The following is a 13,474-nucleotide window of genomic DNA, read 5'->3' as shown; positions in this document are numbered from 1 at the left end:
TGATAAAGACACAGACATGTTTCAGGTAAAAATCCATTAAATGACACCGTTACCTGTTAAGCTTGTATGTATTATATTTTGAATAACCTGTTGAATCATCTACATTTGACTATGGTACTATATATGTGAAGAAAGGCATCAAAACCTTATTTGAGAGAGCGTAATCAGTGAATGTTTGTTTTCTTGAAATGACTGGACTGGACTGAAACTGTAGCATTAATCTGAATGTACAGTAAAGAGACGATGACCAGAGGGTTAGTTAGCATTGCAGACTCGTGCTTTACATTCAGCCCTATTGTGTCCGTTTGTCTGTGAATAACACTATATATAATCACAGACAACTCCGGGGAAACTATAAAAAAAAAAATGACTTTAGGACAATTACAGATGGGGGTGGGGGGGGAGTGAAAGAGGGAAATGCTTATTTTTACATCTGCTTGTTCAGTTTGACAAATGCTGCTTGCCGAATGAAACTTCCAAACTGTGTCGTGTCGCAGCGTCTTTACCACACACACAACACACACACACCACACACACAGCAACATGATCTTGTGTGCCGTCGTTCAGATGTCAACCCGCTGCAAACGGCTGAAATGCTGGAAGGCAGAATAGTTTAGTTTAAATGTCTGCGGGGAACGAAAAATAAACTTCTTTTCATCCATACCATTAGGTTGACAAGAAAATCCATATTATTATAGCATGAACATGATTAATTGCTGTGTTGTTTTGTAGATTGGGCGTTCCACTGAGAGTCCCATAGACTTTGTGGTGACTGACACAATAGCCGGAGGCCAGGATGGAGAGGAGACTCCCATCACGCAGAGCACCATCTCCCGTTTTGCCTGCCGAGTTGTCTGTGAGCGAAACCCGCCCTACACTGCTCGCATCTACGCGGCTGGTTTTGATTCTTCCAAAAACATCTTCCTCGGGTAATTACTATTCAGTATACCATGGGAGAGATACGGTATCTCTGTTTACTGTCTGAATGGAAGGTCGGATGTTAAATGTGTGTCTTTTCAAACTACGAGTTCTAACCACAAATGCAATTCCTTTTTTTGGCAGTGCTGTCTAAAAAGGGGGACTGACACATAGCACATGAGTTTGCATAAAGATCTCTGTTCTGTCTTGCCTACAGGAAAAAGCCGCAAAGTGGAAGAACCCTGACGGTCACATGGATGGACTAACAACCAATGGCGTGCTGGTAATGCACCCTAAGGGTGGCTTCACGGAAGAGTCAAAGCCTGGCGTATGGAGAGAGATCTCTGTTTGTGGGGATGTTTACACACTAAGAGAGACCCGCTCAGCACAGACCCCAGGCAAACTGGTCAGTAGCTACATACATACAGTAATCAATCGAGTATTACGCAGATGTTTCTCAATTCACAGATAGAATATAATTACATACAAAAGCATTCTTTATTGTTTTGCTAGGAGAAACTAAATTAGTTTCTGCTACATCACCCTTTGCAGGTGGAGATTGAGAGTAATATACTTCAGGACGGCTCCCTGGTGGATCTGTGTGGAGCCACTTTGCTGTGGCGTACTGCAGAAGGCCTCTTTCACACTCCCACCCAGAAGCATCTGGAGGCTCTCAGGCAGGAGATCAACGCAGCGCGGCCCCAGTGCCCCGTAGGTCTGAACACGCTCGCCTTCCCCAGCATGCAACGTAGCCGAGCCCTCTCCTCTCTGGAGGACAAGCAGCCTTGGGTCTACTTGGCCTGTGGCCACGTGCACGGTTACCACAACTGGGGCCACCGTTCAGAGCAGGAGCCCAACACTCAGCGAGAGTGTCCCATGTGCCGGGTGGTCGGGCCTTACGTACCACTGTGGCTGGGCTGTGAGCCAGCCTTCTACGTGGACACAGGTGCGCCCACGCATGCCTTCGTGCCATGTGGACACGTGTGTTCGGAGAAGTCGGTCAAGTACTGGGCCGAGATCCCTCTGCCCCACGGCACCCACGCCTTCCACGCTGCCTGCCCTTTCTGTGCCACCGAGCTCGGCCTCACTCAGGGCTGTTCCAAGCTAATCTTCCAGGGCCCGGTGGACTGAGCTGAAGGGTCCCACTCTGGCAGAGAAGATTAGACAGGAATGCCAACATGCTGTGAAACTGTTCAGATTATTTTGTGCTGTCTTTTGTTCATGTAAGCCAGCTGTGGAAAGGAGTGTCTTCTCAAGTTCTGGTCATATACTGTGGATTCTGCACAACAGAGAGCTATTACAGATTGTTCAGGGCCTCTTGACACTGTTTGGATGGCCACTATGGGATACAGAGATGCGGAGCACACTGAACCACCGATGCCTGGCTCCTCCAGAATGAAATACTGTCTCACCTACCGCTTTAAACAAGACTCCAGCGCTGGGCTGTTTTAAACTACAATGACTGCTGGTTTTCCATTAGAGGGCCATAGAATTTAAAGTTGTAGAATTTTATTCATGAACCAGATAACAGTTGTGTAGTTGGGTCTGTTGGGAATGAAAAGGGGGCGGGGGTTATAGTTCAATTCCTGGTGGGTCTGAGACAAAGTTTTTACAGAGCCAGACAGCTGGACTGTTGGCTGGGAGAAAAGCTAGGAGAAACTTGGGGTCTAATGGCTGACTAGTTAAGTGCTCCCTGTCTCCCTCTCTTCCCTGAACCCCTGATGGCATCTAGATCATGTAGCTGTCCGGATTTGGCTTTCATTTGCTGAACACACTTTAAGGAGGGGGAAATACTTTTTGTGTATAGAGATATAATCCAGTGCCTCAAATCCCATTTAAACTGTGGGAATATTTTTCATAAATGAGAAAAGATATTTTGTTGAGGGCAAAGGGAGAGAGATTTTTGCATACAGAAGACATAAGGAAATGATAGCCCACACGGATTCTTCTCCACATTTTTATCTGAAGAAGTATTTTATTACACTGGGGCCCTTGTACTGTTTTGTAATGTAAATGTTAATATATTTTTCTCCTGCATAAAGTGTGTGTGTGTGTGTGTGTGTGTGTGCGCGCGTGCGGGCTTTGTTTAAATCACCCTGCATCATTTCACCCCAATCCCCTTTCTATGATCTCGCCCACCACCCAAAAAACGCTACCGGAGAGAACACAGGAATTAAACCAATATCGCAGGGTTTGACAATGAATGTACTGAAATACATCGAATCCTCACTGGTGGTGCTTCAATTATACAACTTTCTCAGTGGCTGTTAAAGGTATAGGTATGCCTATTTGCAGTGAAAGACAACATTGGAGCTGTACTACCAATATGCATCAACCGTACCTGCTTCCTAGCTTGCTTGCTAGCTAGCTAGCTGTGTCCCTGCCCCACACACATGTACTGTATTCAATCTGCACTGTTGTTAGCTTTATCCCATGCTGGGTCTGATCCAATGATTTATACGCTGTCAAACCTGGGCACAGTCTCAGCAGCATCTAGAGATTATACCAAATATAAGAAGGAGCTGTTTTCTCTCCACATGCAAGATGTAACGACCACTCTCTCCAATCCAAAGTGTTTCTGTAAACAATCCTAAACCCAAACTGCTGCTATGGTGGAGTGTTGACAGCTCTGGATTACAGTCGAGGCTGTTCAGTTGCTCGCAACCAGCTCCATGGGAATAATGATATTATCGCACACCATGCCAAATTTGGAAAATTCTATTGTGTGTGTGTGTGTGTGTGTGGATGAGTCAAGCTGTCCAAAACAAAGTAGCAGATGAATTGAAACTAAAGAATCTGGGACGAATCTGTACTTTCTTCTGTGATGTTAGCTTATCAGACTGTGCCCATATGTAGAGTGTAGCTGAAGGCATTAATTCTGCCACTAATTCAAATACGATATTGAGCATTAAAATAACGAGATGTTGAGGGTTAACTGTCCTATTGTAGCCTTCAAATTTACTTCCACATTGCATTAGGATGAAATACAATCCAGGGGTGTAGCTGAGGGGCAAAATCCACCTTGATTAAGGGCTCCTGGACTTGACACAAACAAAAGACAAGATCTCAACCACAGTGGTGGACTGCCTGAGTATTTTTCTTTTTTGGTTCCCAGACAAACATACCTGGCATTCTTAAAAGTATATGCAGCATTACGCTTCACTCAGACCACAGAGCATTTCTGAATGGCTCGATTTCTTCAGATTTTATGTAACTGCCAAGCAGGGTGAAGTATTAAGCCATGTACTGTACAGTAGCATTCCTTTCCAACACTTTCAGCTCAAACACTGTGCCCATTGCTTAAGACCGTGTTCTGTAACAGCTGCAGAGTAGCTGCCTCAAACATTCCTCCTTGGTAAACATGGGTGGGGCCCTCAGTTCACCCAAGGGCTTGTTCTATGATTTTTGTCTCCAACAGGAACTCTGTACACAAGCCATAGAACGCACTGATGCTCCCAATGCCTCCTTTGCAAATAATAAAATATTTAAAAAAAAATAACTTAAAAAGTGAGTCGGTTGTCTCTGATAAAATCTGAAAGTCACGTAAAATACTCCTAGTTAAGGCTTGTGGTAATGGCTCCGTGATTTTAAAAAGGTATGTGCACATAATGGGGATTTGTTCTAGCTACTGCCTTTGAACTCCAGATGTCTCCGCTGTGTAGGCACAACATAGCAGTGATGGTTAATCACAGTTACATATGTGTTTCATCATTTCTCAGTATGAGCATTTCCCTGCTATCTTGGCCCCAAAATGGCCCTGGGTTTGATAGTTCTATCAAACATTTTTTTTTTTTTGAGATAAGGGATACATTTTTCTTGAAGTCTATATTTTATTCACATTTCGTGTTCTATCTTATCAGCCTCATCTTAATATTTACCATAGAAAATGACTGCACCAGCAAATTCCCTGGTGTTCAGTGCTGGGTGTAGTTTCCCTATGAAGCCACAAGAGGGCACTATTTCCACAACAATAGAGCTGTTGGCACTGAGCCCTCCAAGCCTGCGGCATCCAATAGCCAATAACACAGAGCAAAGAAATGAAAGTTTGATGTTTATTATGAAAGACTCTGTGTTAATACATCACAAATGTATCTGAAACCAGAGAAATTGAATGCATAAATGCCTGAAAATCCTCTATATGTGCAATTACGATACCAGAGGAGATGTATGTATGCTATATATTTAAAGTTGGACATTTACTGATTAGTCTTTAACATTCTGTATTCCTTTGCTTTTGCAAATGTTGCTAATTAATTATGCTGTTCTTAGATTTATTTCAGATTTGAATCCTGGCACCAGGCATGGCTGACACATACACACAGTTGTGAGCAATATTTAGTATTTATTTTTATGTGCATGCAAAAAGATTGCGCCATGATGATGATGACAATTTCCATCATTTATGTGGCTTCATCTCCTCTATAATAAGGGCACATGAAAGGGATTTAAATACATAACATGTCAGTTAAGCATTTGGAGAGGAATGGAGCCGTGGGATGCCTTGCTTCCTAATTAACATTTCTGCAGTAGATGTGAGATGGGTTCATATGTCTGCACACTTGCCTGTTTTTCTGAATGACAGAAGAGACACTGAAGGTGACAGCATGCTAATTTTGAGATCACTCAGTGGCTCCCCTGCCTTAAGCAGGGCAGGGTTATGCAAATAAAATGGAACGATACAATATTTTCCCCCCTGAATTAGCTTCCTGGATAAGAAAAGTAAGGTTCATGTGCTATACTGACGCTGGTCTTTGTAATATGACACAAACCTTGTTACTTCTATCATGACCTCTTTAAACCTGATTAACTTCCAGTACTTTTCACAGCCATGCAAGTCAATTTTACAGCATCATGTTTTCAGCTGCACCAGTTGCATTATAATTGTACTGAAAAATTCCTGTTTGGAGAAATAGCAGACATTTCTTTAACCAAATCCTCAGGGAGCAAAGCAACAGAGTCATTGCTTGTCCTTTTAAAACTCTACATCTTATCAGTTAATCATAAAAGTTTAGATGGTACATCACTAAATACAGTTAATAAACTCTGTATATTAAAGGGAAAATGTGTGTGAAGTACCATACAGTTGGGGGGCCAACAAGAGACTTTTTTGACTCTTAGGTCCTACAGAATGGGTAAAAATCCGAAAACAGAATCCTTCATTTCCCATAGTGCAACTCCATTGCGTCTTTGATTAGACATGTCCCTACTCCTCCTATGATGACATTGGGATTATTTTTTTTATCAACTTTGGCAAGTAATGCGTCTTTCACAAAATGAAAAGCATAGGAAGAGGAAACAGTTTCTTGCATAGTGGTAAGGGTACAATAATATTTCACACCAGGCATTACTTGCAATGCAGTGGCTTCAAAGTATTGTTTCTGCCCAGTCCAGTAGCTACTCTAACACTGCTGCCAGTCTGCTCTATGAGTTGAGAGACTTGCATTATAAACCCCAAAACATTTTAACAGCTATATATATATATATATATATATATATATTTAAAATCCCCCTCTCACCCCTTGCGGGGTGTTATGTGTCATCCTCAAGCTCGCATCCTCTACCAGAGGCCTGGGAGTTAGAGGATTCTGCACAGTATCTTAGCTGTTCCTAGGACTGCACTCTTCTGGACAGAGACCTCTGATGTTGTACCTGGAATCTGCTGTAGCCACTCTCCCAGTTTGGGGGTCACAGCCCCCAGTGCTCCGATCACCACTGGCACCACTGTTGATCTTACTTTCCACATCTTTTCTAGCTCCTCTTTCAGCCCTCGGTATTTCTCAAGCTTCTCGTGTTCCTTCTTCTTGATGTTGCTGTCGCTTGGGATTGCCACATCTATCACTGCAGACTTCTTCTGCTGTTTGTCGATCAACACAATGTCTGGTTGGTTAGCCATCACCAGTTTGTCAGTCTGGATCCCACAGGATCTTAGCTTGGTCATTCTCAACTACCTTAGGAGGTGTCTTCCATTTTGACCTTGGGACTTCCAGCCCATACTCATGGCAGATGTTCCTATACGCTATGCCAGCTACCTGGTTATGGCGTTCCATATACGCACTTCCTGCTTGCATCTTACACCGTGCTGTTATGTGCTGTACTGTCTCAGGGGCATCCTTGCACAGTCTGCACCTGGGGAGTGCCTGTTCTTGTGCCGCTATGATTAGTGCTTCTGTGCTGTCCTTTAGTCTAGCCTTTTCCAGCCACTGGTAGGATTTCTTGATATCAGCCACTTCTTCTATTTGTCTGTGGTACATGCCGTGCAGCGGCTTGTCCCTCCATGAAGGTTCTTCATCTTCCTTGTCCTCACCCTCGGGTTTCTGCTGTCTGAGGTATTCACTAAGCCCTTTATCTTTGGGGGCCATCTTCCTGATGTACTCTTGGATCTTTGTTGTTTCATTCTGGACAGTGGTCTTGACACTCACTAGCCCTCGGCCTCCCTTGCTACGCTTGGTGTACAGTCTCAGGGTGCTGGATTTGGGTTGAAACCCTCCATGCATTGTGAGGAGCTTTCTTGTCATGATGTCAGTAGCCTTTATCTCCTCCTTTGGCCAGTTTATTATACCAGTAGGGTATCTGATGACTGGCAGGGCGTATGTGTAGATGGCTCGGATCTTGTTTTTCCCATTCAGCTGACTTTTCAGGACCTGCCTTACTCTCTGTAGGTATTTGGCTGTGGCGGACTTCCTTGCTGCCTCCTCATGGTATACTAACTAACTGCACTCCATGAACACCTGGCAGCACTAATGAACCAACTGCTGATGGATGGGACCCACCAAGAATGGTTAACCCAAGGACGGACAGTCCTGATCATGAAGGATCCCCAGAAGGGAACAATCCCATCCAACTACCGGCCAATAACCTGCCTCTGCACAACATGGAAGCTCCTGTCAGGCATCATAGAGGCTAAGATGAGTAGGCACATGGCTCAATACATGGACAGGGCCCAGAAGGGAATGGGCAGTAATACTAGGGGAGCCAAGCACCAGCAACTGGTTGATAGAGCAGTCACTCGACTGCAAGACCAGGCAGACCAATCTGTGTACCGCCTGGATTGACTACAAGAATGGAATATGGAATGAAAGTCTGAATATATGGAATGGAAGTCTGAATATATTGAATGAAAGTCTGAATATATGGAATGGAAGTCTGTATATATTGAATGAAAGTCTGAATATATTGAATGAAAGTCTGAATATATTGAATGAAAGTCTGAATATATGGAATGGAAGTCTGTATATATTGAATGAAAGTCTGAATATATGGAATGAAAGTCTGAATATATTGAATGAAATCAGACGTCATTACCACATTGGCGCCATCTTGTGTTTTCGGTGTGAAGTGTGACACTGTAACACTGACTGAATCAGCAAGAAAGTGTCCAGTGTCAGCAATTTTGAGCAATGAAGAGATTATAAACACACTGGCGAATGCATGTACGAGCCAAAATACTGGACACCATATCCAGTACCTTTTTCCTGATTAAGAAATTTATTGTCTTTCATCGCGGAAGACCAAATGCAGGAAACCTCCCAGGGCAGGCAGTTCCCGTTTATCAGGCAAACGGAAATACGCCTTTAACCTCACAGGTGACCCGCACAACAGCCCCTATCTACAATCTTCGTCTGTCCACCCAAAAGGGCTCAGGACACAAACAGTAACAATAGAATTGAATGCATTTGAATTGTTGTTTAAAGAGTAAGATCCTGTGTTTAACCAGAATTAGCTGTTACATTGCTCTCTTCAAAACCACCAAACTCCATTGACAAAAACAGTAATTTTAATGTTACCGCTGCCAGCTTATTGTGTGATTTAAGCTTTTTAAAGCTTTTTGTGTGACTTTGGTGTTTAAAAGATTAGTTCGGATCCTAAGTTGTGGCACCTGTGAGATACATATATATATATATATATATACACATGTATATGTTTGTGCAAATATATATGTGCAACAACTGTCTGGCACCCAGCTGTCACATAGCAGAAGATGCCTTCAACTAGCTGTTTTAAAGGGTTCAGCTTCAGTTCTATGTGCTTCTTTGCACCCTGTTTGCCCCGAGACCCAACATGTGAAATACCACAGGTGGCTGCGGGCGGTGCGCCAAGCTATCAGCAGGACACCTTAGCTGGCAAGTTGAAGGCTGTGTGATATTTACCTCAATTACCCAGAAAGCAACTGAGGCAAATTATATGCAGATCATCATCTGTAAATAAGAGATAGTGCGTCTCACCCTCGTGTAAATTAAGTAACAGTACATACAACCCTCAGAAGCAAACAGAAGACACATTTGTCCCCCTGGTTTTTAATATAGTAAACTTGGCAGCCATTTTTTTTTACCTCACGGCAAATTGGACCCCCATGGCACGGTGGCACTATTTCTGTCTTGTGTGGTTAGTCACTATTTGTTACAGAGACTGTTTTCGACACTTACCAACACTGCATTGATATTTTCCTGTAAGTTGGGTTCACCTTTCTTTCTCCACGCCCAAGGTCAAACGCAATGTGAGCTTGTCAAACAAAATCAGCACTTTTTTGGGGTGTGTATTGTTTCTGCTTTAGCTTTCAGCAAGCTTTGCAGGGGCAAAGTTACACAATTCAAGCTGTATGCAGTGCAGTTTGAAGAGGATTATGATTATATCAGCCCTATTTACTATTTCATGTGGCTCTTGATGATACATTGTACTCAGCCTACTCAGCTTATTACTTTCTCAATGAATAACAAATGAGTTGTCAAATAAAAGGCAAATAAACACAGGCTAAAGAGAAGCTGATACACATATTTTATTAGAACATATGAGGGGAAAATAGGTTTGGAAAATGAAGCATTAAATTCAGACATTAAGAGTATCTGAGCCTCTGATGCCCTCTTTCTCTCTCATCTGCTCTTACAGAGGCACATGTGGCGTCTTGCCTACTCATCCAAACAAGGGGACAAATTACTTTAATTATAGAGTAATTGCAGTCTTGTGTTAATTAAATCTTTATCAGTTCAAGTAAGTGGATTTCTCCCCCCCTCCCCCTGCTCTGTCTAAATTTTCCACCACCACAGTCTGAGGCCATCTTTCATTCCCAGTCTTACCCGACTCTCCCTCTCTCTCACCCCTGGGTCTCACACAGACATGATTGGGATTAGCGTCATTCGTGGAAGGGGGTTGTTTTACCAACTCTGTCGGTAGCCAGCTGTTTCTTAAAAATACCATAACAAACATGATAGCACTGGCATGAGGGAGTGTCCTCCGCTGCAAAATGAGATACAAGATTTATCTTAGGTTCCTGGTGTTTGACAAAATTGAATCCTCTCATTTTAATTGCTCTCGACTAGGTGTGCTGCTCCGGGCGATTGAAGCAGGAGCTCTGTATGTTGTCCCTTGTTCTCTTCAGACTATTATGTTCCATTGTGCAAAATCCCGATTATGATTTGCTTTATCCTTGTCATCTATCTTATTTAGGATCATTTAGGTAGCCACATGTTACAAAGGAACAGCAGTGCACCCTGTTATTATGTGTGTTTGAGTCTCTTGCTTCTTGTAATGAAAACAGGATCACAGCGGAGAATTAATCTCTCTGAAGACTTCTTCACTGGTTCAAGGCCTCACTACATTTTATGGAAAATGCAGGGAATTTGACTTGTTTTGTTTGGCCAAGAATTTGATTCATAGTTTGGAATATTATTACAAATACTTGTCTTACAGTCAGAATATTGGTCCATAGTTTTCTCAGTAATAGAGAGGGGGACCGTTTTGGATGATAGGAAGTAGTGGGTCACCAGAATGACTTTATTTAGCTCTGAATGAGGTGATGAATAACTAACTTTATTATCTATTATACATTTGTCATTAGTGCTAATAAATCAACATTTGCAAATCAAAATCATTATAGTATTGTCTGCCGTATCATATTTTGTGATTTGTTATATTTCTCATTACTGTAACTTTTTTCAACCTAGAAAGAGTCTATCTGGCAGTGCCTGCGTCACACTTGCCCAAATGCAAACACCACCATTTTTGAGCTTTTAACATATACAGTGTGTGGATTCTGGCTTGTGGACACTCTCTGCGAGCAACTGTTTAGTAGTGAGAATGTTTATGGGACGATGAATGGGTGTAATATGGCTGTGAAGCAGATTCAAAAGGGCTTAACTGGATTACACCTCATTTCAAGGATGCTTAAGGTAAGATTAAAACAGATATGTGGTAAGTGAGGAAAATACAAAATCAAATAGATTGAATTTCACTCAGCAGTTTCGTAAGCCACTTGCTCATGCATGTGTGTTTTTGTGAGGTTCCGAGTTTAAAAAAAAATCAACAACAATCAGGGACGCATTTCTATGCGAGACAATATGTGAGATTGTTAGTGTAAAAAGGATTCAGCAAACGGAAACATGCGCACATTTCAACAGTTTTGCTCTGTTGGACCGTCACAATTCACAATTAATGCCCTTTCTTATCTCATGCTACAAATCCCCAGAGCTGGAACATTAGAAGTCTCTAATCACGCACACTGGAAACACACTGACTGTGTGTCCATGCACTCTAACACCACACACACATTCACACACACCTCACATACAATCTGAAAAGATAATGAATTTAATACCACTGCTATTACAGTCAACTAATGTTTGTTAATAGCTTGGTGCCATATGGAACAAGGGCCTCAACCATGTGGGTAATTCCTCTGTTTGGACAAGTTGTCAATGAAAAGGCCTTGCATTTTCTGGATGCATGGGGATCGGGCTAGGCGTGAGGTTGCTGGAGGATGTGCTTAATCCAGAGGGCTCTCTAATGATTCTTCTGTGCCTGGAATAGGAGTGACAGGCCTCTGTGAATATACTCACTGTGTGTTTTATCTTTCCTATCAGAGCTGAAATATGCGTTCATATTAACACTCCATTGAGCATTTGTGCATATGCTGTTCAATTTGGTTGGGTGCAAGACTTTGGTTCTCCATGTGGCGGGGGCTAATGGAAGTGGTGGTTTTAGAGACTTTATGACGTGCCTGATTACAACCCCCCCTCCCCTCCTGCACATCCCCCAAATTCACTCCATCTCCTCCCCATATCCCTCTGGCAGCACTGCAGCCCAGCGGATAACCAAGCGTGGATTAGCAGTGACATCACACTGAAGAGATGGCTGAGCCCAAGTGTGAGGAAGGGTGAGTGCTTGGGTGTGTGTGTCGGATGGGTGTGAGCGTCATGTGTGTGTTCAAGACTGATTAGACGATGAGGGTGGTGGTGAGAGGGAAGCGAGGATTAGAGAGCCATCCGAGAGTTGGCTAGGTGCTGACACCACTCCACCTCACCAAGGGCTCAATTTACTGAGGGATCAGACTCATTTATGGTGGGCTGGGATTATTATCAGTTCAATAGGGCAATTTCTTTATTACAGTCACCCTTCAACCTGTGAAATACGGACACTTGTGAGACATCTATGGGTGCATGTATCTTGTTTCAGTTATAATCTAGTGCTTTTCTGCGACACTTAATTTTGTATTAGCAGCCAAAACTAGTATGATCGTGTTCAAATGTAGTATTACTCTTACTACGAGACCCAGAGTCTGCTCGCTGCCAGTGCACCACAAAAAAACTGTCTTTTCTTTGTTTTGAGAAAAGGCTGGCCACAATAAAACATGTAATCCATCTGTCTACTTCAACTCCTGGGAGTTTAAAGAGCGCTACGGTGGAGCTTTTTCTTTTTTTAAAGGCTCCAAACCGGGTAAGACAGGCAGCTATGTTTGAGTTTGGGTTTACCTGGAATGTCAACAATCTTTCGCTGGCCCTCTGTATTGAACCGCTTGTAATGCATTGAGCGTCACCAAATTCTTCCACAGCACAGTCCACTGAGAAAACAGGTTTCGGCTGCATCTACAACAACAGAACAATAGCGAATAAAATGTAGGACAGGACACATTTAGTTGCAGCCAAATGTGAAGGAACAGAGGCTGCGCCATTGAGTCAGGTTTACTAACTTGAATAAGATCTATTAGCCACTTTCACACCTTATACACATAAGGTAGGCACAAAGACATAATCATGATTTATAATAAAGATTGGATGTTCAAATTTTGAAAGATCTTTTTAAAAAAATCTCACTACAAGTAGCTTTTATTTGTGGCTCCTGATTGTATCACATATCTTCTTCAGCAGATGGATTTGTCCACTTGTGAAAATGTGGATGTTAAAATTTCTATTCCTCTGTGGACCTTAAGGACTTGATGTTGTCCATAAAAGTTTAGATTTAGAGTTAATTCTTGACACTGAAAAAGCAGTTGGCAAAACTTATTATTTTATTATTAGTACATAATAATCATAATCACTGGGGCAGTGATGGAACCCCTCTGGGGTGGGAGACTGGCGTTCGAGTGCCAGCAATTTGGATAAAAGCGTCACCTAAATGAATGTAATCATTTCATATTTGACTGCCGATCCCTAGCACACATCTGTATTATACCTGAAAAAAACACAAGCACATTTATAAAGAATAAAATAAAGAAAGGCTAGTATTATTAATTATTTTAGTTATGTTCAGATGAATTTACACACAGTATCCTGTGTGGCCAACAGAT

General features: G+C 42.5%; 1 protein-coding gene across 1 annotated transcript; it reads left to right on the top strand.

Annotated features, from left to right (window-relative positions):
• Positions 1 to 6: 6 nt before the first annotated feature.
• On the top strand, positions 7 to 3,858 carry LOC119909656 (E3 ubiquitin-protein ligase pellino homolog 2-like). Its single transcript, XM_038727876.1, has 4 exons — positions 7 to 25; positions 733 to 929; positions 1,135 to 1,324; positions 1,471 to 3,858. Exons 1-4 carry the CDS (start codon positions 17 to 19, stop codon positions 2,047 to 2,049), a joined length of 975 nt encoding a protein of 324 aa, XP_038583804.1. The 5' UTR covers positions 7 to 16; the 3' UTR covers positions 2,050 to 3,858.
• The last annotated feature ends 9,616 nt before the right edge of the window (positions 3,859 to 13,474 follow it).

Source organism: Micropterus salmoides, unplaced genomic scaffold, assembly GCF_014851395.1.
Source record: "Micropterus salmoides isolate LMB-PRFRI ecotype aquatic unplaced genomic scaffold, ASM1485139v1 Ms_hic_scaffold_1800, whole genome shotgun sequence".
NCBI classification, from domain to species: domain Eukaryota; kingdom Metazoa; phylum Chordata; class Actinopteri; order Centrarchiformes; family Centrarchidae; genus Micropterus; species Micropterus salmoides.
The sequence above is the reverse complement of the archived record's forward strand: the minus strand, read 5'-3'. Positions and strand labels throughout refer to the sequence as shown.

Bases quoted from the DNA above. Each gene is read 5' to 3' on its own strand.
- LOC119909656 (XM_038727876.1), top strand. The intron at 930-1,134 runs GTAATTACTATT...GTCTTGCCTACA, and splicing joins TCCAAAAACATCTTCCTCGG to GGAAAAAGCCGCAAAGTGGA. The intron at 1,325-1,470 runs GTCAGTAGCTAC...CACCCTTTGCAG, and splicing joins CACAGACCCCAGGCAAACTG to GTGGAGATTGAGAGTAATAT.